This window comes from Bison bison, unplaced genomic scaffold (assembly GCF_000754665.1).
Source record: "Bison bison bison isolate TAMUID 2011002044 unplaced genomic scaffold, Bison_UMD1.0 scf7180017864295, whole genome shotgun sequence".
NCBI classification, from domain to species: Eukaryota; Metazoa; Chordata; class Mammalia; order Artiodactyla; family Bovidae; genus Bison; species Bison bison.
In genome coordinates this window covers 8,082,941-8,107,595 of record NW_011494867.1, presented here as the reverse complement: position 1 = coordinate 8,107,595, position 24,655 = coordinate 8,082,941, and the positions used below count along the sequence as shown (strand labels likewise).

General features: G+C 42.5%; 1 protein-coding gene and 1 pseudogene across 1 annotated transcript; both read left to right on the top strand.

Moving 5' to 3' along the window:
- The window catches only part of LOC104996580, a 152,965-nt pseudogene extending 152,473 nt beyond the window's left edge, over positions 1-492 (top strand).
- A 20-nt stretch (positions 493-512) lies between these two features.
- Positions 513-12,307, top strand: MPHOSPH6 (M-phase phosphoprotein 6). Its single transcript, XM_010850807.1, has 5 exons — positions 513-619; positions 2,846-2,958; positions 8,695-8,785; positions 11,086-11,180; positions 11,614-12,307. The coding sequence occupies exons 1-5, from the start codon at positions 521-523 to the stop codon at positions 11,744-11,746; spliced, it is 531 nt and encodes a 176-aa protein (XP_010849109.1). The 5' UTR covers positions 513-520; the 3' UTR covers positions 11,747-12,307.
- The last annotated feature ends 12,348 nt before the right edge of the window (positions 12,308-24,655 follow it).

The window sequence follows — 24,655 nt, the reverse complement described above, 5'->3', positions numbered from 1 at the left end:
CTGCAACAAGAGGATAATGATGGCTCCATGGGGTTCTCAGGAAAATGAACTTATTACACATATGGAGTGCCACAGAAAACCCGCCAGCCACGTTAGAAACACTGAGGGGGAATGGTTGGTGTGGTCACTGTCTCAAAGTTCTCACCAAGGCAACTGGGTCTGCGACGCGCGGCCAGACGGGGTCTGTAAAGCGAGTGGCACGAGGCCGGTGCTCAGCCCTGAGGGGACCAATCGAAGCCCTCAGGGAAGGCCGACGGCGCCCAGGACTACGGCCTCCTGAGGCAGCAGCCGCTTTGGGTTCTCCCTCTCTCTCGGCGTCAAGTTGCTCTCACTCCTGCTTTGACAGCCGTGTTTACCCTGGGCTTCTGCGCGAAGAAAGCACCTCCTGAGTCAAATGCTCCCCGAGGCGACAAGCAAAAAGCGCGGGCCACCTGGAAGCGCGAGAAACAGGGGCGAAGCCGACGGGGGCGGGAGGACGCACGCTACGTATGACGGCGCCGACGCACACGCAGAAACGCGCATGCGCGGTGGGTCCAGTTGCAGACCGCGGCGCCCGGTGGGAGTCAGTATGGCGGCCGAGCGCAAAACTAAGTTGTCCAAGAACTTGCTGCGCATGAAGGTGCGGGGACGCGAGGGAGGCGGGTTGGGCGGTGGGGATACCCAGTCTTTCCGACCTGGCTGGAGCCTAGGCGGCGGGCGTACGAGGGCATTAGAGAAGCCCCGGAGGACCTACAGCTGTCGCCTTCATTCATTCACTGAGCAGCGCCTGCTCTGTTGTAGGCACCGGGAACTGGATTATAAATTTCGGCGGATTCTTTCTTAAAACCGGCGGTCGGATAGGAGAGACAGACGCGTAAGCAGGCACTTAAAATATAGTGTACTCAGCGCAGTGGTGCTAGAAGCGCCGGAAGCCCCTGGAACTTACTTGGGCTTTTGCGGGTAGTGGCATCTAGTAGACACTGAAGGGTAGGTGGGAGGGTGGGGGACAGAGCGTCACAGACTGGGGGAGAAGCGAGTTCAGAAGTTGGTGAGGCAACCCTCCACCCCAAATCCGTAGTTTCAGAGAACTAAAGGTCATTCAGTCTGTCTGGAAGGCAAGTAGCAAGAAATGGGCCTGGAAAAGAAGCCAATAATCACAGCATGCAAGGAAGGAATTTTAGGGCAGATTAGGAATTTTTTTTCTTTATCTTGTGAGCATTGGGAAGCGATTGAGCGCCGGGGCGAGTATCACGAGCTGTGCTTAAGTTTTCACCCTTACTTTCACTGTCCTGTGGAGAATACATTGCTGACAGAAAGACCCGACAAAACTGCAGTCATAACGACCAGCTAGGACTGATGATCTGGGTGAAGGATTTCAGTGGTGGTGGGAACAGAGAGAATTTTAACAGTTGAGGTGAAAGTGAAGTTATGTCACCAACTTCAAACAAAATTGATTTTCAGATGAGGTGTGCGGACAAGGGTAGATAAAATGAAAACAGGAATTAATACAGGAGAAACATGTAAGCCTTAAAACTTAAGTAACAGTATTAGCGAACATTTCTAGCTCTATGTGCTAGACACTGAGTGGTTTGCATATTACAAGGCGGGAAAGCCACATAATAACCTATTGAGGTGGGTACGGTTATTGTCCCTCTCTCACAGCCAAGGCACCTGAAACAAGAAGTAGGTAACTTGCCCAAAGTTACACAGTTTATACATAAGTGTAGACAGGGCTTAAACTCAGGCAGTCTGGCTCTGAAGCCCCTGCTCTTACTTATCAGTACTACTCTGTACTGCTTGTCACTGAACACCACTATCTAGATGCAAACTGCTAAATGTCTTGTTTACAGAATAATGCAATTTGCAGTGAAGGGAAGCAGGGCATAAATAATGTTTTGAAACATTGGAGAGTACATGGCATGTGCAAGACCTGAGTGGAGTTGAGCTGGAGTATAACCTGGGATGGATAGGGTGAGTGAGGGCGGAGGGTGAGTAGTAGTGTAATTAATCATTTTTGAAGTACTTCTTTGATACATATTAGCAAAATTTGGATCTTCAGTAAACAGAGGGGGTTCTTTCCTTATGGTGTGTAATCATATAAATTTCAGGGAAGTATATTGGCAAAGCAGGCATTGGGAAGATTTTAGCAGTTGTTTTAGTCTTGAAATAAGTCAAATGAAGGTATGCTGGCTGCTTAGGGCTCAGACCAACAATCTGACTCTGTAATTGTGAAGGAAGAAGTTAACTTAAAAGTTATCTACCCCTGCTTGGGTGGTTTGGGAACACTCAACTGGACACTTGAAGCAAAAGAGACAGAAACAATTACCCAGCTTCTCTGGCAAGTTTGGCCATTGCCAACAAAAAGCCTTCTGGCAGAACAGCGGGAGACAGAGTATACAGATAAAGTGGGGTATCCTATGAGAAGCAAGGGAGCAGCTGCTTTAGGTTTCCTTATCTAGTGTAGCTGTTCAGCCAGAGCTAAATATAGAGCAAGAATGAGAGGGTTGAGGATTTAGTACTGTAAAGACTGATGCTGGGAGGGATTGGGGGCAGGAGGAAAAGGGGACGACAGAGGATAAGATGGCTGGATGGCATCACCGACTCGATGGACGTGAGTTTGAGTGAACTCCGGGAGATGCTGATGGACAGGGAGGCCTGGCGTGCTGCAATTCATGGGGTCGCAAAGAGTCGGACACAACTGAGTGACTGAACTGAACTGTTTATTTTCTAGTGTACTGGAAGTCCTCTTGTCTTGGTCAGCTAAGCTGCTTGGTCACCCCGTCCCCACCCTTGAGATGGGATTCCCAGAGAAATGAGGTTGTTGGGGAAAATAGTTGCTGACTCTGATTTTATTATGTTTTGACAGTTCATGCAAAGGGGACTGGACTCGGAAACCAAGAAACAACTAGAAGAGGAAGAAAAGAAAATCATTAGTGAAGAGCACTGGTACTTGGATTTGCCTGAGCTGAAAGAGAAAGAGTAGGTTTTTTATGATACGTTGGACGTTCACATGCCTGTAAATATGATTCATCATTCCAGTGACATAAAACCCATGAACTGATACCTGTTCAGTTTCTTGAGTTAGCCCTGCAAATATTTTTTTTTAATCATTAAGTCTATAAGAGTTCTACTTGCATTTATATGTTTTTATTGATGCTTGCCATCATTTATAACATTGTTCTTTTTTTACATTCCTTATTTAGAATAAAGGAATCTAAGCCATATGTCTCTGGTGATAGCTGGGGACCTTCTAAGAAAATCTGCAATGTGCTGTCTATTGTATTAAGTTCTGAAGATTATATGTGTACTTCACGTCTCTCCAGTTTTGTTTCAGTAACAGAGTTCTCCATAGATTGAGCTTTGTAAAGTCAAGAGTGTTTTATTTGTTTTCTTTTTAATTTTTACTGATAATACCAGTCATCTTAGCTAACATGTATTGAGTCTTTAGTGTATATACTAGGAACTGGGCAAAGCACCTTATGTCTCTTAATTATTTAATCCTCACAGCAAACTTGAGAGCTGGCTAACATCATTCCACCCATTTTATGGTTGAGGAAACTGAAGCTTAAGGGAGGGTAAATTGCTGAGGGTCACCAGATAGTTATTACTGAAACAGGATAACACACTAGATCATTTCTCTTCCACCTCTAAGCTTGGTTGATGCATGATAAATTTTTAATGAAGGAGTGATGATTCACATCATTAGTTAACTTTTCTAAATGTTTCTGAAAGCTGTTTATCATTCCTCCTTGATTCTTTTCTTACCTTGATAGCCTCTGTGGTATAGTAGTTTTACTTAAGTTTTATCAAATGACTAGTTCAGTTCAGTTCAGGCTCAGTCGTATCCTACTCTTTGCGACCCCATGAATCACAGCATGCCAGGCTTCCCTGTCCATCACCGACTCCCAGATTTCACTCAAACTCACGTCCATCGAGTCGGTGATGCCATCCAGCCATCTCATCTTCTGTTGTCCCCTTCTCCTTCTGCCCCTAATCCCTCCCAGCATCAGAGTCTTTTCCAATGAGTCAGCTTTTCGAATGAGGTGGCCAAAGTACTGGAGTTTCAGCTTTAGCATCATTCCTTCCAAAGAAATCCCAGGGCTGATTTCCTTCAGAATGGACTGGTTGGATCTCCTGCAGTCCAAGGAACTCTCAAGAGTCTTCTCCAACACCACAGTTCAAAAGCATCAATTCTTCGGCACTCAGCTTTCTTTATAGTCCAACTCTCACATCCATACATGACCACTGGAAAAACCATAGCCTTGACTAGATGGACCTTTGTTGGCAAAGTAATGTCTCTGCTTTTGAATATGCTATCTAGGTTGGTCATAACTTTTCTTCCAAGGAGTAAGCATCTTTTAATTTCATGGCTGCAGTCACCATCTGCAGTGATTTTGGAGCCCAAAAAAATAAAGTCTGACAATGTTTCCACTGTTTCCCCATCTATTTCCCATGAAGTGATGGGCCCAGATGCCATGATCTTCGTTTTCTGAATGTTGAGCTTTTAGCCAACCTTTTCACTCTCCTCTTTTCACCTTCATCAAGAGGCTTTTAAGTTCCCCTTCACTTTCTGCCATAAGAGTGATGTCATCTGCATATCTGAGGTTATTCCAGCTTGTGCTTCTTCCAGCACAGTGTTTCTCATGATGTACTCTGCATATAAGTTAAATAAGCAGGGTGACAATATACAGCCTTGACATACTTCTTTTCCTATTTGGAACCAGTCTGTTGTTCCATGTCCAGTTCTAACTGTTGCTTCCTGACCTGCGTATAGGTTTCTCACTAGAGATGCTGCTTATTGTCTTCAGACACACTTATGTTTTCCCTTTCCATACCTTATAATTTATTTTTTTATGTCTAACACAGTTGTTGTCCATTGTTTACTTGGCTGATCTTCTCTAGATCTTTCTTGGGAATTTGAACGTCCTTCTCTAAAGATAGAAAGTATGTCCCACCAGGAGGGATGGAAGGAAAGTACTTTGTTTTTTCTGCTTACTTCTCAACTTGCTTTTCTCTTGCTTCTCAGAGGAGGCAAGATGTCAGTGAGGAAGGAGCAGATGATGCTGAAGGTGGTATGGATTTGGAAGCAGGGGTTGGTAGGAAAGGGATTGTTACTGGTAGGGAGGTATAATTTAATTTTATGCCTTGGCTAAACTTGCTCAAGAGTATTCCAGATGTTTTGTTACTTATTTTTAATGAAAAGCAAGACCGTTTGTATCTTGTTTTCAGTATTCTTTTTTTTTCCCCCCAACATAGCGTATTAGTCCCAGGAAAATGACCTTTAGATTCCTTTCCTAGGGAGGTATGTGACATAGTCTGTTCAGGTTCTGTAACAAAATACCACAGACTGTGTAGCTTATAAACAACGTAAATGTATTTGTCACAGCTCTGGAAGCTGGAAGTCCAAGATCAGGATATCAGCCTGGTCATGTTTTGATGGTGGTCCTCTTCCTGGCTCAGAGCCAGCACCTTCTTGCTGTATCCTCACCTGGTAGAAGTGGCTGAGGATCTCTGTGGGTCTTTCCTAAGGCCCTAAACCCATTCCTGAGGGTCCCACACTCATGACTTAAGCACCTTCCCAAGGCCTCACCTCCTAATATCCTCATCTTTGGGGGTTAGGATTTCAATATATGAATTTGTGGGGGGACATGAACTTTCAGATCATAGCAGTAAATATTAATAATAACCTTTTGCCATCATTCAGTGTCATGTTTATGTTTAGAAATGAAGATCAGTTTGGGACATGAGCTGGAAGAGATGAAGCTGTCAAGTTGGGTAATTTGAGGAGCGTATAACAGAGACCACCAAAGTGTGGGCAGAGGTGGGGAAGCAGCTGTGGACAGTGCAGCACCTCAGTGGTTTGTGTAGTAGAAATAATTTCCCCAGGCCTGGAGGGTCAAGGGGATGGAGTGGTTACTGAATCTGAAGACGGGCTGTGTGGAGGGAGCATGTTGCAAGAGTTGCCATCTTTATCTGAGGGCACAGCCAGCCCAGGTAAGCCTATGGAAGGAAGCTGTTCCATGTGTTACATTCAGAGCAGCTTCCCAAGGCACTGATGGTGGGGGCTATGGGGGGTGAGAAGTAGACCTGGAAGGGCAAATGGATGACATGGCCCTGAGGTGTGTGTGCTTTAACACCCCAGACAGTGGGATGGATTGGCTAATTTAGTGCATGGGCTCCGGAGACAGACAGACCTGGGTTTGATGCCCACCTCTGCCACTTGCTTACTTGTGATCTTAGACAAGTTATTCAACCTGTCTCTTGTCATTGGTATATTGGGTGTGATGAGAAGTAAATGAGGTAATACATGTGAAGCAGTGACCACAGTGCTAGGCATAAAGCACAAAGTGTTAGCAGTATATGTGATTCCTTATATTTAAGTATTAGGAAATTCAACCACTCTTTCTGCTCATTTGTGTTTGTGAACCTTTACTTGGTAGTACCATCTGAATTATTCCAAAGGGTTACTGATCTCCCTGAAACTGGAGATTTCGTTGTGTATATGCTCTGGGAGTCTAGAGGTTGCTATTCAGCTATATTGGACTATAGCTCAGTGATGACCATTAGGACTATTCAGAGTGCATGCCTCCCTTAGCCAGTCACCAGGCTATGTAGGTGGATTAAGACCTGCTTGCTTTGCCTCAGCTTGAAACAGCTGCAGAGCTTCCTAAGTCTGGAGCTCCCTGTAGGGGCTGAGGTCTTGGTATAGCCACGCTGCAAGTCAGCTTCTCCCTCAGCCCAGTCTTGCAGCCCTCACTTCCGTAGAGGGGTGTCTTCCAGCCAGCACTCCCCAGTGAAACTTCTGTGCAGAGCTCTGTCTCAGAGTATTACCAGGGAACCTGATACTTAGTATAGAAGTGGAAGTTACCAGATCAGAGATTTTGCTCTGTTGTTGCCATGTTGTTTTTCTCCAAAGGATGTGCTGTGTTTTAGAGGATGTGAGTACAGCCAGTTTAATGACTCGCCTGCCACAGGATGATGTTTAAAAAGTATTTTTGGCTACTGTGCTTCTTGTGCTTATGTATTGTGGCCTGGTGAACTTCGAGAACTGTGAGGTCTGAGATTGACCCTACTTGCAAACTAACAAGTCAGCCTGCTACAGTTTCACGGATACTGGTGGAAGGCAGGAGAGCTCTGAGTCAGAGACAGGACTTTCATTACCCACAGCACAGCAAGCAGCTTGAGCATCACGTTGGCATCATTTCCTCTTATCCCAGGGAGCATGACATGGTACCCGCAGTAGGTTAACATCAGAACAGAGAAGTCCTGAGCTTAGGAGCCCCGAGTCTTTGATACTGAACTGCAGACAGACTTGCCTTTGGCCCCAGGGGAGGCAGTATCCTTATTTTGAGCCTTAAAGCAAGTCTGTGTATTGCTCCAACAGGAGAAGGGAGACAGCCGCTCAGCCTTTCAAAGCTTTGCACTGCGCGTGTATCCTTGAAAAGAACGAAAGCACATCTAGGGCCTCACTCACAGGCATGTGGAAATGAAGGAGACCCACAGAGACTAGCTCCCCAGCAGTGAGTTTTTGCCCTGTTTTGCAGTGCTCGTTATTCGTGGCCCTAGGCAGGTGTGTCTGTTTTTTCCTGAGCAGTAGTTTGTCATCTGCAATAATTGACAAAATTGATAATTTCCTGGATATGTTTTAGCTCTAAAGTCATGGATTCTGATTAATGAAAGCAGGAAAATTAAAATACAGAATGTTTTCAGCTATATTTTGGAATATTTCCCTTATTTGCTAGCTCCATGAGTGTCCCTCATCATTGAAACTATGCTTGTTGATAACAAACCACCTTTTCACACTAATGTTATTGAGTCAATAGAAACGCATGAGAAAGCCCTCTGAGGGGCCAGTGGTCTTTCTGCAAATCCTTTGCTGGCATTTGGGTCCATCTTTTGACTTAAGTGAAGACTTAAATGCATATGTATGGTGCTTTCCTGAGGGAGGTGATTTACTTGAGACGTTCGTGATGTTTTATCACCTGCACTCTACAAGAAACCAGACTGGCCAGTTGAAAGGGAATCTCAAGTTTATGAGAAATGCTGAACAAAACGTTCAGGAGAACATGTGCTGTCGTCAGATGTGCTCACTTGGGATGGGGGTTATGCACTGGTGACTCGTGGGAGAATCCCTTCGGACACTGAAACATCCACACCTGCATCTGGATGCCCTCTGTGGTGTCCAGTGTTGAACCCTCTCAGTAGCAGCGCCGTTTTTACTTGGATGATTTTGGTGTGAGGTCAGCCACCTAGCCACTCTTATTTCTGCTCATTTTCCAGTCCCACTCATCCGGCTCTCCCAGTGTCTGTAAGATACCCTGTGTCCTTAGAGTAAATCACTTCTCTGCTTAAGTCATCCAACATCAGTCGTCGTTATTTATAGCTGAGAGCTCCAACTTAGACACTCACTTAAAGCTACCTATGACACTGATTTTTGCAAATTTAATAAAAAACTTGGGTGGGGAGCATAAACATCAAGGAAACTTCACTTTACGTTTGGAAAATTCAGGTGCTCTGTGTTCTTGCCTCACAGTGCTTTTGTTGACCAAAGCAATCTGTTTTTATCTCTAACCTTAGGTTAGAAAGCTTAGTGTATGTTTCCTTGATTCCACTGAGAACCATAAGATCTATTTTTCATTTGAAATCTTGACTTTTATTTGCTGTGCTTTGCTACAAGTAGACATGCTGTTAATACAGGTTTATTTTCTCATTTAGGAGTTTCATTATAGAAGAGCAGAGTTTCTTGTTGTGTGAAGATCTTCTCTATGGAAGAATGTCATTCAGAGGATTTAATCCTGAGGTTGAGGTATTAAATATAATTGCTTCAGATTTAAAATTTTTCCAATTGAATTCTTTCTGCTAATGATTGGGTTTAGGTTTTTTCACAACAGATACCATTTCGCCTCATTATATAGAAAATAACAAGTCCTGAAATATTGCCATAGCTATTTAAAGAAATCGCAGGCATTGCAGTCTAGTTTTATGTTAGAATTGAGTAGGTGATTTAATTTAGCAGTATACAGTCCCTGACAGTGCCACTGTAAGTGTTAGGATTTTAGCTCGGGTCTTCTACAGGAATGTCAGGATTGTATTCATTTGCTGCCATTATGAAAAATTATTTTCTGGCATCTATAAATCTGTCTTTTCTAATGGAAAAAGGGTAACTTAAAAATTGAATAATTTGACTTTTTAATGGACAGCTTTTAATCCAAGCTTATAAATAGATTTGTAAATGATTCTTTAGAAAGTTTGTCTTCAAAGGAAGTATTCACCTTGTAACTGAGCTGTTTATTTTAATCTTCCTGCCTCGGGTTTGTAGAGAAGCACAGATTTGTTCATTTAACAAATAATTATTAGAACTCTGGCTCAGATACTGAAAGCTCTCCTATCAGTAGTTAGCCAACCACATGGAGGTTTGTGATACAAAGCTTTTGTTTGGTAACTATCTCATGAAGCTGTGGTTTCTTAGCCCTGGGACTGTTGACACTGGGGCTAGAATTGCCTTTGCGGTGGGGGCTTTCCTGTGCACTGTGGGATGTTGAGCAATATCCCTGACTTCTGCCCCCTACCCACTAGACACACACATATACACTCCTGCTGTGACAACCTGAACTGTGTCCAGACATTATGTAGACATTGCCAGGGGCCCCTCGGTGAGCAGAATCATCCCTGGTTGAAAACTGGTTCTCAAAGGACGCCTGGAGCAACCACAGTTAGCCAAACTAAACACCAGTGTTTATTTATAAAGAATGCAGGTTGATTTTCCTTTGTCTCCTTTTTTTGAGTGGGTGTGCTAATTAAGGTGGTAAAATCGACTTTACACAAAATCAACACTAGAAGTGTTTGTTTTTAATATATCTCCTGTTCTGGCCTGCTGAAAGCTTTAGATTAGGAAGAGAATGAGAGCAATGGGGTAAAAGATTAAAAAAGATAGCAAAGATGATGAGCGATTGATGCCCAGAGACTAGGGTATTGGGTGCAAGGACTCCAAAGTGATGCAGTGGGAAATAGTGTTGATCTGACCCTCCAGATTTGATGTGGGACGTTATTAGAAAGTGACTTTAATTACCAGCACTCTATAACACTTAATATATTCTCTCTGGGAAAAGGTTTTGAACTGTTGGTCATGCAGGTCTGAGCTGTCGTAAATTGTGAGAAAAGTTCAGTGTACCTGGCTATAAAAAGAATGATACCAACTTGGGCACTGACTTTATTACAAGCAGGATGTACTTAGGACACATTTCATAGTATCTGTGTGTTTCTGGGGATGCCTTCCGTGGGGTTTATTCCGTAAATAGTTACTGTGTACCTGTGGTGCGTCAGCCCTGTGGAGGCACTGGAAGTGCAGCAGGGAACCAAAGGCTGTGCCCCCACAGAGCTTGTACTGAGACTGCTTCATCTTCAGTCCTTTAAACGTTGGAAAAGCTAGGCAAAAGTGATTTCTGCTTTCCTTTCCTGGTCCCACCTTTCTGGTAAAGAGGATATTGTTTTTAAGTCTGTCGGTGGATACCTATCAAGAAAACATTAATGTGAGAAAAAGAAGCCAAGGAAAGATGCATGGCATGCAGACATCATGTGGACATCAGTGTGTTATTCACCCGCATGTTTAGGGGTGAGGAGGCCCCCACCGTTACACCAGTGCTGGCCTTCCAGCACTTCGCTCCTCTCGTTCCCCAGCTACCACCCAAGCTGCGTTTAAAATTACTCCAGACTGTAGTGTTTCTCACATTTGGCTCAAAAGTGGGAAGTTCAGAGGATGCATGAAGTTTACTCCTCCTTTCCCCACTCACTACAGTGTGTTCGCAGTGTGCCTGCTTTAGACAGAAGTAACTAGTACGTTTCTGATCTAAATTACAGGTTAAACTCGTTAACAGTAAGTCTAATCTAGTGAGGCTTTGTCTTATTATTTTTTTAATTCAGAGCTGGCTTATATCAACATATTGTGGAGTAAAGTTGGTTAAATTTTACAGAGACTCCCTTAGTAAGTTTTGGCTAGTCCTGTAGATGCTGTGGATTCTGTGTCTCTACCTTCAAATGTGTCTGGCACTAGTTATTTTAACAAGCTTTTTCTGACTCTGCTAGTCACCACCGTTGTGTTTTTTTCAGAAATTAATGCTTCAGATGAACGCTAAGAACAAAGCAGAAGAAGCTGAAGAGCAAACAGTGGAGCTCGATGTGTCAGATGAAGAAATGGCTAGAAGGTAAGTGTTACCTTAGACCAGGTTTATAATCTGAGCCCAGCATTCACTGACTCACGCTTACACTCCTTCCGCCCAGTGATGGTCTGCCCTGCCTTTGAAGGGAGTAACCCCAGCAGAAAGGGGACTTCCTGCTTTTTCTAACATGACCTGGGGTGGATTCATACCTGTCACAGGCTGGCAGCTGAGGGCTAATTTCTAGTGCTGCTTCTAATACATATTTTAAAATATACATCTTAATTTATTAGGATAATGCAAAACCAAAAAAAAAAAAATTGTTCACAGAGAAATTCATGAATTTTGAATCAGATTATTTCTTTTAATCATCGTTTTGGTTTTTCTTATTCTTTGTTGTGTATTTGATTTGATAGTCTTGACAAGTTTTGATTCCTTTTTTATTTGAAACTAAACTTGTTCCGTTTTATCATCTTAACAGATATGAGACCTTGGTGGGGACAATTGGGAAAAAGTTTGCCAAGAAAAGAGACCGTGCCATTTACGAAGAAGATGAAAATGGAGACATAAAACCAGTTAAAGCAAAGAAGATGTTCTTAAAGCCCCAAGATTAAAGTGTAGGCCTTAAGATATAGCTCAGGGATGAGAGCATATTTTGGAACTCAACTCTGTAGGTTCCTCTATAGTTATTAATGGCGTAATGTTTATTTGTAAAGAAATGTATACTTTTGGAAACATGCTGTTTTTGGAACAAACATGTGATGGATGTTATACATCCTTTGCTTAATGGTGTTCATCAAGAGTGGACTTTAAACCCTTGATCTTCAAATGTACATAGGTATGTGGTAGCTTCCTAAAGAATATTTTATCTCAGATTTTTTTTTTTAATAAAACTCTCCAGTCACTGACCTGAAATTGAACTCGTGAGAACTAATACCAGTGTTTAAATTGCCCTTATGTTTATAAACATGTCAAGTCAGTTCATATGTATATTTTGGAATCATGTCATGAGAATTTATTATCTGTTAATTCATCAAGAACAAACTTGCCTCTTCGGGCTAAGTATTTTCATGCTACAAAGTCAATGTCAATGTGTGGAATTATGTTTTTTCTTGTTGTTTAAGCCTTTACTTAATTTTTAGACATGGTTCTATAATAAATACCTGTTTTCATATACTTTTTTGTTGTCTTATCAAATAATTTTAGTCTAATTCAGTATTGGAACTTTTGTCCAATTGGTAATGTCCAATAGCCATTAACTTAGAATATGGTGATATATTAAATTGAAACTTTTATGGGCCAAAAACAGTGATCAATTTTTGATAGTTCAACCCAGTAAAATTTACCACCAACCACACTGCCTCTCGAAAGTGCAAGTCACTCAGTCGTATCCAACTCTTTGTGACTCCATGGACTATCCACAGAATTCTCCAGGCCAGAATACTGGAGTGGGTAGCCTTTCTCTTCTCCAGGGGATCTTCCCCACCCAGGGATCGAACCAGGGACACCATCTCTTAATCTGAACCTTATTCTAGATAGTAAATGAGAGGCCCATGGAATTAAATGTGTATGTGTGTCTGTCCGTCTGGAGATGTTTACCTAGGACATCTGAGAAATACTGATTTCATCTAATTATGTTCTAGCAATTGAAAGAGGTGCTTTCCTCCTCTCTCTCAGAGTCTCCCTAGATTCAGACTGCTCTGTGACCGCAGTTCTCTGGTGAGTTACAAAAAAGTTGTGACTTTGAAGTTAATTTGGGTTTGAATTCATCGTGAAGGTGAGAAAGGCGCACCTTCCTGCTCTCTACATCCTGAGGCATGAGCTGGAAGTCTCCCATGGTGCTTGGCCGGCACCACAGTCCCTGAATCTATGGAACATCTCATCCACCCTCATGATACTCTGCACCGTAATAGGACAGTGCAGTGGTCTACTGAAGGCGCGACGCACTGGGCCCTAGGTGGGATACGACACTCTTATCCTACAAAATGTAACTGATGCTTTGAGTCACTGAGCACTCAGATGGGTCTTCTGCTCTCCCCATGGTCAGAACATACCGTCTGGAATCAGTAGAGGCAAAGGGAACAGCTCCTCTCACTGCTACACCCAGTAAGCAGACATTTTGCTTCCTGCCCCTCAATTTTGATCTCTTGTTTGGAGCTCTGGGTTCCCAAGGAAGGTTTGTTTCCACTAGGGAAGACGACAGTGGTCCCAAGAAGACAGAAATTGAAACAATCTGATCATTTTACCACTAAACCAGCAGGCAAAGAAACGTTAACTCTCCCGGCTGGTGCTTGTGATCTTGGGAACAAAGGGACGTTTGTGTTGTTACTACACGATAGGTGATGCAGAAGGACGTCAGACGCAGAGCTTCCTCTAGGGCGCTTCCTCTAGGGCTTGGTTTTTTAGCACTTCCATGTCCAGTGATAAGGTTTTTTTTTTCACTTTTTAAAACTTAAATTTATTTGTAATTGAAGGATAATTGTGGAAAAGTGCAACCTCAGAGGTGAAAAAGATTTCAACCCTTTAGACTCTGTAGTCTTGGGTCGCTCTAGCAGGTGTCAACCCTGAGCAGTTGAGATACTGGCTGAGGAAAGAGGAAATACGGAGTGTGTAGGGGGAATAATGAAGTCGATTAACTTGCAACCAATTACAAAAACAAGTTACCAAGCAGTTTCACACATTTTCTTTCTTGGTGTGTATGTGTGCTAATTTCTCCTTCCTCATAGTATTGTGTCCATTTTTTTAAAGAGGGTTAACTTTGCTATTTAGCCTTGAGATAATATTCAGATGAGTCTCACCGAAGTCTGGGTATAACTGACAGGAGATAAGATGAATAGTGTGACTGTTTCCCAGAAACAGATACAATGTCCACTGAGATTTTGGAGAAGAGAGTGAGAACATCTTTTGTACAAAGGATGTTTGCAATTCATTTGGGAGAAATGGAGTGTTCTTCTGGGAAGTTTAATCATGTTTAGAAGCATGTGTGTACGTGAATGCTGAATGGCCCACGCAACGGATTGTAGCAGATTCTAACCTATTGTTTCTCAGATTCAAACGCTCTATATTCAGCTTTGATGCTGGGCTAAGTGAAGAAGTGAAATGAAAGTCGCTCAGTCGTATCTGACTCTGCAACCCCATGGACTACACAGTCCATGGAATTCAGGCCAGAATACTGGAGTGGGTAGCCTTTCCCTTCTCCAAGGGATCTTCCCAACCCAGGGATCGAACCCAGGTCTCCCACACGTAAGCAGATTCTTTACTAGCTGAGCCACAAGGGAAGCCTGAGAATACTGGAGTGGGTAGCCTATCCCTTCTCCAGGGGATCTTCCCAACCCAAGAATCGAACTGGGGTCTCCTGCATTGCAGACAAATTCTTTACCAACTGAGCTATCAGGGAAGCCCTCTGCAAATCCCATTTCTTTTTTGCCAGCTGCCTCCTTACTAGAATCTGCCGATGAAGCCCAAAGGAGACAGCAAAGCTACCGGAGGAGGAGGGGCTCAGTTCTTTCTGTCTCTTTGCTTCCTATTCCTTTGCCCACCGCACCCATCCCCCAATACCTCTTCACCCCAACAGAGGCTGGCGTTCCAGTCACAGTTGTCAGTAACACTTGATGCCCTCTTATGTCTATCTGGTACCCTGGCCCACAGGATCCCCCACTCACAGCTCAGAGACGCTGGTTTTAACTGAGCAGCTACTTGTCAGAGGATCTTGTATTTCAGCTCTCCAGGGTCCTCCAAGCTTTTAAAATTGAACGATTACAGCCTCTTCCCTAAGAGTGGCAGTTTCCTGCATGATAACCTTTAGTATTTTCTCTGTGCCTTTTTGGCTTTTTAATACCCCATTAACAGTTATTTATATTGAATTTCCCCTGTTAAAAGAAGGGTGACTTATCTCCTGACTAGATTTTGACAGATACAGATAAAGCAGTAGTATCTGTGAAACCGTGGGCTTGGTAGAGCTTGAAATCCTTTTTTTTCCCCCTTTTCTTCCCTTCTTTATTGAGGCATAATTGGCAAATATGAATTATATGCCTTTAAGGTATACATTTTGATACATGTATACATTGGTATATGATCACCACAGTCAACATATCCATGACTTCACACAGCTACACTTCCCCGCTTCCCTTGCCCCTTCCCCTCCTCCCCTCCTCTCTTTCTTGGTGGGAACACTGAAGATCTACCCTATTAGTATATTTCAAGTACACAACAGGATTATTAACCCTATTCGCATTGCATACATTAGATGTCCAGAGAGAATTTGTCTTGCCTAGCTGAAACTACACCTGAACCAACACCTCCCCATTTCCACCTCCCTCCAGCCCCTGACAACTATCGTTCCACATTCCATTTCTAGGAGTTTGGCTCTTTTAGATTCTGTAAGTGAAATCATGCAAGTTTGGTCTTTCTATAATCTGGCTTCCTCCACTTAGCTTCATGCCCCTCAAGTTTACGGCTGTTAAAAACATTCAACCCTTTACACTTCCTGGAAGTTATATCATGGAAGCGGCAGTTGGCATAACACTTTCTGAAGAACACTGCCCAGCACAGTAACACCCATCAACCTGGTTGCTGAGTCGTTCATGTTCATCTCCTTAGTTGTCAAGCGAATTAATGTCCTGTAAGGCAGGGACTCATCTTTTTTCATTTGCCTCTGCCCCTAGCAAGGAATATGGCTCATATTAAAGGTTGTGATAAATATTTCTTAAATGAATGGATGAATGAATGATAGTTGGATAATTTGGGAACCAGTTGGTCTACAGAATGTATTTAAGCCACACTGCTAGGTGGCGCTAGTGGTAAAGAACCCGCCTGCCAATGCAGGTAGACGCCAAAGACAAGGATCTGATCCCTGGGTCACGAAGGTCCCCTGAAGAAGGGCATGGCAACCCACTCCAGTATCCTTAGAGAAGCCTACAAGATGGCAGGCTACAATTCATAGTGTCGCAAAGAGTTGGACACGACTGAAGCAACTTAGCACGCACGCATGCTATGGAATTAACAACCAATCAAATGAGAAAAAGACTTTACTCTGAACTTGTTATATAGCAAGGGAGTCAGCCACCATCACATATGCTGTGGCAGAGACTCAAAGGGAGGTAGATAGTGGGAGAGCTTTACAGTGGGGAAGAAGGGAAGGGTTGAGGATGCCTTGATTGGCGGCTGTCAAAGCCTTGAAAAGCCCTAGGCAGCCAACTAGAAGCAGTATATTGTAAGTCACTGGTTAGGGTCACATCTTTTATCTTCTCTGGTGGGGGTGGTTTAGTAGCTAAGGCATATCTGACTCTTGTGACCCCATAGACTGTAGCCCACCAGGCTCCTTCGTCCATGGGATTCTCTAGGCAAGAATACTGGAGTGGGTTGCCATTTCCTTCTCCAGGGGCTCCTCCCGACCCAGGGATCAAACCCATGTCTCCTACATTACAGGCAGATTCTTTACCCCCGAGCCACCAGGGAAACCTGTTATTTTCTCTAGCTGGTCCCAAATTGGAAGTGGGGACAAAAATTAGGTAAGATAATTGTCAATTATTAATCAAGTTCTGACTATTTGGGGCTGACTATTATGAAGTTTTTTTTTAGCTCACTGGAGATACTGACTTCCTGCCAAGTCTGACATTTAGCAGGCTGGCTTCCTAAGTTGTTTATTATAGATGAAGGTTTGATTTCTTGGGCAGGTTACTGCAGGTTATGAATCAAAGTTCTGTTTTTATATGTGGCCTGCCCACTGTCCATTTGTGTATTCAGTCTCTCAACGCGCAAGTTTATTTCTAATTGTACCGTAAAATACAACCATTTCATCATGTCTCTGAGGAAACATACACCCAATTTAAAAACAGAATGCCCCCAATGGGATCAAGGATGTTTGTGGCTCCAGCCGTTAAGGGAGCTGTCTGTGTTGAAGGCAGACACTTAAGTTAATGCTGCAAAGACAAAGCCACCAAATCAAGCAATTAAAACCTTTCACCATCCCAGATCTTGGGGAGGAAAACTAAATACCACTGGCTAATGGATATAAAATTCGATTTAAAAGATATCATCATTCCACTCACAGGTATACAACCATCCATTCACTAACATTGAAGTTGGTTGACGAACTTTATCAAAGTGAGCTATATTTGGAGAGGAAGAGAAGATATAGCTCTAATAGTAATTCCAAGAAAATCCCCAGAGAACCCCACTGTTTAATATGTCTTTTATGAAGAAAAATCAGTTTCTCCACTTGCCTGCCAAAACACTCTTTCATTTTCCCAATCCTGGCTTCAGAGAACACACAGGTACCTTATCATTTGAGTCCAAGGTGTGTTGGCAGCTTCTTAAAGAGAGTCTGTGGTCTGACCTCCCCTCTCCGTATAGGCATATCCTTCCATAAGCAGTTTACTAAAATTATTTGGTGGCTCTGTAAGTTCTTACACAGCTATATAAGCTTCCCACTACACGGTAAATTCTAATGTTAACTTTAGTCGTTGTGAAAGTCATTAACCCATAAATGTGCCCTGTTTAGCTGTGTTTGGACAAAGAAACTGTATGCATAGACAGGATGCTACTTTCTAAACCAGCAGCTCAATTTCATATCCTGGAGTTTCTTTCCAACATAGTTAGCTTGTTTTCCATATGGCCCTATGTTTTCACTTGCCCCGGGATAAAAGACACACTGGGTTTCAGACATTCATTGTAAAGTAGGAATCCCTGGAAGCACCCTACAAAGTCACAGTGTTCTCAGGCGTATTTAATCTGGATAGTATCCCTTGCTAAACTTCCTCTTTCATCAGTACTGTCTGGATGGGAGAAAACCCTGTCTGCCCAGCAGTATCAGGAGTAACCGTATGTTGTTGCAAAATTGCAACAGGATCAAGCAAGACCATCCAGGTAATGCAGATGGCAATTTGACAAATGCTGGCAGAGGATGACTCCCCGTGACTTCTCTCGCTCGTCTACCATTCACCTAGGTTCTCACACCCACTTCCCCTTCTCCGACCTCTGCTCTGATCATTGTCCCTGTGTCACTTAACCACATAAGACACCCCTGTCAAACAGATCCTATCCTCGAACCTGACAGTCTGCCCCTCCCACCTCAGCTTCTCATTTGACCTCATTGGAATGGCAACAGCTCAAAACTGGAGAAGAACACTAAGCGAGCTCTTCAAGCTGTGGACCGATACTGGAGTCCATGGTAACAGAACACCAGAACTAAGTCAGGAGTATGAAGCACAAGTCCACCCTGGATCATCAGAGACCAAGAAGGGTGCTGGTAACGGAGGGCCCAGATGTCATCTGGAGAAAATAAGTCAAAGGAGAAACAGTTTCTCCGATACCACAGCAATAACCGTGCAGAGGAGATTTGTCATTACATGTCAGCCGTGTGCCAGGAATATTTCTGAGATTACTCCACTGTTTGTCTGTTTAATAAATGTTGAGTTCTGACACTCAGCCAGGCACTGCCTTGTGGGCTGGAGACATAGTTTACCAACTCCATTTTATCCAAGAAGAAGCTGAGACACAGAGACATTCACTGACTCGCCTGATGTCACACAGCTTATAAGTGATAGAACCAGGATTTGAACCCGGATCTACTAACCTCAAAGCCCACACTTTTCCTCTCATGTCACTACAGGCAAAAGCAAAAGAACAGAATTAGGAAATAGGCATAAAGTAGCATAGCTTCCCAAGACCCTGATTTTTTCCAAACAGAATCATTCAGAAGTACAATGTACTACCTTATTTTTTTTAATATTTCCTTTTTTCCTGAATTTATTTTTCCAGATGGTATGCATTCAGTTCAATTCAGTCGCTCAGTCGTGTCCAACTCTTTGCAACCCCATGGACTGCAGCACACCAGGCCTCCCTGTCCATCACCAACTCCCAGAGTTTACTCAGACTCGTGTCCATTGAGTTGTTGATGCCATCCAACCATCTCATCCTCTGTCGTCCCCTTCTCCTCCCGCCTTCAGTCTTTCCCAGCATCAGGGTGTTTTCAAATGAGTCAGCTTTTCACATCAGGTGGCCAAAGTATTGGAGTTTCAGCTTCAATGTAAGTCCTTCCAATAAACACTCAGGACTGATTTCCTTTAGGATGGACTGGTTGGATCTCCTTGCAGTCCAAGGGACTCTCAAGAGTCTTCTCCAACACCACAGTTCAAAAGCATCAATTCTTCAGTGCTCAGCTTTCTTTATAGTCCAACTCTCACATCTATACATAACTACTGGAAAAACCTTAGCCTTGACTAGACAGACCTTTGTCGGCAAAGTAATGTCTCTGCTTTTTAATATGCTGTCTAGGTTAGTCATAACTTTTCTTCCAAGGAGTAAGCGTCTTTTAATTTCATGGCTGCAGTCACCATCTGCAGTGATTTTGGAGCCCCAAAAAATAAAGTCTGACACTGTTTCCACTGTTTCTCCATCTATTTGACATGAAGTGATGGGATGGGATGCCATAATCTTAGTTTTCTGAATGTTGAGCTTTAAGCCAACTTTTTCACTCTCCTCTTTCACTTTCATCAAGAGGCTCTTTAGTTCTTCTCTTTCTGCCATCAGGGTGGTGTCATCTGCATATCTGAGGTTATTGATATTTCTCCCAGCAATCTTAATTCCAGTTTGTGCTTTCTCCAGCCCAGCATTTCTCATGATGTACTCTGCATATAAGTTAAATAAGCAGAGTGACAATATACAGCCTTGACGTACTCCTTCTCCTTTGGAACCAGTCTGTTGTTCCATGTCCAATTCTAACTGTTGCTTCCTGACCTGCATACAGATTTCTCAAGAGGCAGGTCAGGTGGCCTGCTATTCCCATTGCTTGAAGAATTTTACACAGTTTATTGTGACCCACACAGTCAAATGCTTTGGCATAGTCAATAAAGCAGAAGTAGATGTTTTTCTAGAACTCTGTTTTTTCGATGATCTAGCAGATGTTGGCAATTTGATCTCTGGTTCCTCTGCCTTTTCTAAAACCAGCTTGAACATCTAGAAGTTCCCAGTTCATGTATTGCTGAATCCTGGCTTGGAGAATTTTGAGCATTACTTTACTAGCATGTGAGATGAGTACAATTGTGCAGTAGTTTGAGAATTCTTTGGCATTGCCTTTCTTTGGGAGTAGAATGAAAACTGACCTTCTCCAGTCCCGTGGCCACTGCTGAGTTTTCCAAATTTGCTGGCATATTAAGTGCAGCACTTTTACAACATCATCTTTTAGGATTTGAAATAGCTCAATGGGAATTCCATCATCTCCACTAGCTTTGTTCATAGTGATGCTTCCTAAGGCCCACTTGACTTCACATTCCATTAAATTCACACTAAAAATCTGTTTTCAACACAAATGATTTATTTTTTAAATAGGATATTCTCAACATCAGTAGTCCTGTATTAAGAAAGATTTCACATGTGACTCTCTATGGTAATAAAAACAATTGGAAAAGCAATTGAGTGATTACTTGGAATGTAACTGTATGTCATCACATATTTGTTTAAGTTATCTTCTATGAAATAGTACCTAATTTGAAAGCAGGGGTTATGCCTCACTTTTAAAGTCTTTATTGAATTTATTACAACATTGTTTCTGTTTCACAATCTGGTTTTTTGGCCTTGAGGCCTGTGGGATCTCAGCACCCTGACCAAAGATAGAACCTGCACCCCCTGCATTGGAAGGCGGAGTCTTAACCACTGGACCACCAGGGAAGTCACCTATGCCTTACTCTTCTTTGTCTGGTTCCAAGCCAAGTTCCTCAAGCAGTCCTTTGTTTAAAAAAAAAAAAAAAAAGTAGGTAATTAAAAGATAGTAGACTTTAAAAAACTGTTTTTCTATTTACCTAACTGCACATAATGTTTTTAATGACTCCTGTGAAATTTGTTTAGTAAATATTGGCTCCTCGAAGATTCTGCGTACTTTACTGTTTTGCAAGATAAATCTATCTGCAGGCATTATTCACAAACTCAAAGTCTTCAGGTGTTCAGTGCTCAACAGTAATGGAGAATTTCCGAGTTTTCTCCAGGAGATTAGAATTATGAAAATCTTAGTTTAGGATGTACTTCTCCTTTCTGATTTAATCCTGGTGCCAGATTCTACTGTCTCTGTCAAGCAGAAGATGCAAGGTTCTTCCCAGTATTAACTACAGGGCGCACTACATCTGGTAACATCTGGTTGGGGACATTCCCAGGTAAAAAGTTAAAGGTGACAGATGGCTTCTTCTTGATGCCTATGATAAAACAGGTCAATGTGTTTTTTTCTTAATTACTTAATTTATTGGAGGCTAATTACTTTACAATATTGTATTGGTTTTGCCATACATTGACATGAATCTGCCACGGGTGTACAATGTCGTTTTAAGAAGCCAGATAGATGAGCTACAGAAGGAACTGTTTAGTTTTGTAGAAGAATTTACAGAAAATGTGAGAGCCCAGAGTAATCTTTCTAGCCAAGCAAAAGGCCCTCAAAGTAAGAAAATGCAAAGATTAAATCTGGAGAGTTTTCAATAAAATTTGGTCTTAGAATAAATATTGAAGTAAATCATCAAATTCAAGGATGCAGCTATACGATCATTTTCTGATTTTGAGATGTCAGATTTGAAGGCCGAAGAATTGATGCTTTTGGACTGTGGTGTTGGAGAAGACTCTTGAGAGTCCCTTGGACTGCAAGGAGATCCAACCAGTCCATTCTAAAGGAGATCAGCCCTGGGTGTTCTTTGGAAAGAATGATGCTAAAGCTGAAAAACTCACACGAGGAGTTGACTCATTGGAAAAGACTCTGATGCTGGGAGGGATTAGGGGCAGGAGGAAAAGGGGATGACAGAGGATGAGATGGCTGGATGGCCTCACCGACTCGATGGACGTGAGTTTGAGTGAATTCCGGGAGTTGGTGATGGACAGGGAGGCCTGGCATGCTGCGATTCATAGAGTCGCAAAGAGTCAGACACGACTGAGCGACTGAACTGAACTGAACTAAACTCCTAGATCTTCTTTGTTATGTAAGAGAGATTCTAAGAATCTTAAGGGGAGTCGTTTGTTATGCAGCCATGCGTAACAGATATCGACTTTGAAACATTTGCCAATCGTATGTATATGAGGTATGGCATCTTGTTTCTTTCGTCTACATTTCCTGGCTACAAGTGAGTTTAGGAATCTTTTTATTTGAAATGTGGTTGACTTACCATGTTTTATTAGTTTCAAGTGTACAGCAAAGTGATTCACATATATATTTTATATATGTTCTTTTTTATATTCTTTTCTATTATAGGTTATCATAAGATATAGCATATAGTTCCCTGTGCCATACAGTAGATTCTTGTTATCTATTTTATATACAGTAATGTGTATCTGTTAATTCCAAACTCCTAATTTATCCTTCCCTATACCCTTTCCCTTTTGTTGGAGAAGGCAATGGCACCCGACTCCAGTACTCTTGCCGGGAATATCCCATGGACGGAGGAGCCTGGTAGGCTGCAGTCCATGGGGTCGCTAGGAGTCGGACACGACTGAGCAACTTCACTTTGGCTTTTCACTTTCATGCATTGGAGGAGGAAATGGCAACCCACTCCAGTGTTCTTGCCTGGAGAATCCCAGGGACAGAGGAGCCTGGTGGGCTGCCATCTATGGGGTCGCGTAAAGTCGGACATGACTGAAGCGACTGAGCAGCAACTAAGTTCATTTACATCCCTTTTTTTAGATTCCACCTGTAAGTGATATCATATGATATTTGTCTTTGCCTGACTTCACTTGGGATGATAATCTCTAGGTTCATCCGTGTTGCTGCACATGACATTAATTCATTCTTTTTTATGACTGAGTAGTATTCCACTGTGTGTTGGTACCATCTTTTTTATCTATTCATCTGTTGATGGACATTTAGGTTGCTCCTATGTCTTGGCTATTGTAAACAGTGCTACCATACATGCATTAGGGTGCATTTATCTTTTCAAGTTAGAGTTTTTGTCTTTTCTGGATATATGCTCAGAAGTAGAATTGTGGGATCCTATGGTAACTCTATTTTTAGTTTTTTAAGGGATCTCCATACTGTTCTCCATAGTGATTATACCAGTTTACATTCCCACCAACAGTTAGAAGTGTTGGGAATCCATTTTTTTTTAATCCCTGTGGGTACCCCTATACCAGTACATTGGATAACAAGGTTTGGAAGGGGGAAAAAAACATGTTTCTCTGAATTACCCAGGAGAAATCAGCTCTGTGGGATAAACTACAGTGCAGATATTTCTGGATAGAAGTTTCAAGGGAAGCAAATAATCCCAGAATGTTAGGTTGCTGGCTAGCCAGTTATTACACAGGATGCTGCTTACACAGAATGGTGGTAACACTGTAGCTGATTTCAGTCATAACACTGTTCAACAGATTATGGCACCTATGCCCTTGATTCTGGGAAAGTTGTTGTCTGGATTTTTAGACATTATAATCCATAGGACCAAATGTACAATTCTGAGTGATTCCTATCCTCTGTAACAATAGTGGCAGAAGCCCCAGAGCCTCCAGCAGGAGTCAAATGGGAAACCACTGGGTCAGAAGGCTAGCTAGCATAAAAGAAAGTGAGGCTGAAACCGGCTGTCCTCATGTTGAGGCAGAGACAGCTGGGTGGCGGCAGAGGGTTTCAACACACCCTCCAGCCCCCTGGATTGGCAGTCAGGAGTTTTCAAATCAGAAATGATATGTTTCCAAGTGTTTATACCTAGGAGCAGAAGAGCAAAACTAAGAAATGCCTGAGGTCTCCTGGAGCTTATTTCGCCCAGATGAAGAGATTACAAAAAACCAAGACATACATGAAATAGATGCCAATGATACCAAAGGTAGGAGGAAGTAATAATTAGGAAGCTAAGAAAAGCTGTCTCATGAATGTGAATTATGCATGTTGGAGGCTTATGGGTTTTAATACTTTAAAGTGTTAGAATTAGTAGTACTGTCTTGTTCCAAAAATTCTAACTCATATTAAATCAACTCTGAATATAAAAAATTGACTATAAACTCACTCTTCATCTCCTTGATGGAGAATACTTTCCTCCTTAAGAAGAAAATGAAGGTGGGGAGGAAGTCCTGAAAGCTCTTTTTACACTGAGCTTCCCTGAGAAAAGGGGCCAAGGAAGAAACTGGCTTCAAGCTGAAGGTTTTAAAGGTAATTCTTTTCAAAGGTTGAGTCATTTTATACATCCCTTTTATTTTGACACTCTGTCTACTGGTAAAGGGATATTTTTTTAAATTTATTTTATTTTTAAACTTTACATAACTGTATTAGTTTTGCCAAATATCAAAATGAATCCGCCACAGGCATACATGTGTTCCCCATCCTGAACCCTCCTCCCTCCTCCCTCCCCATACCATCCCTCTGGGTCGTCCCAGTGCACTAGCCCCAAGCATCCAGTATCGTGCATCGAACCTGGACTGGCAACTCGTTTCATACATGATATTTTACATGTTTCAATGCCATTCTCCCAAATCTTCCCACCCTCTCCCTCTCCCACAGAGTCCATAAGACTGTTCTATACATCAGTGTCTCTTTTGCTGTCTCATACACCAGGTTATTGTTACCATTT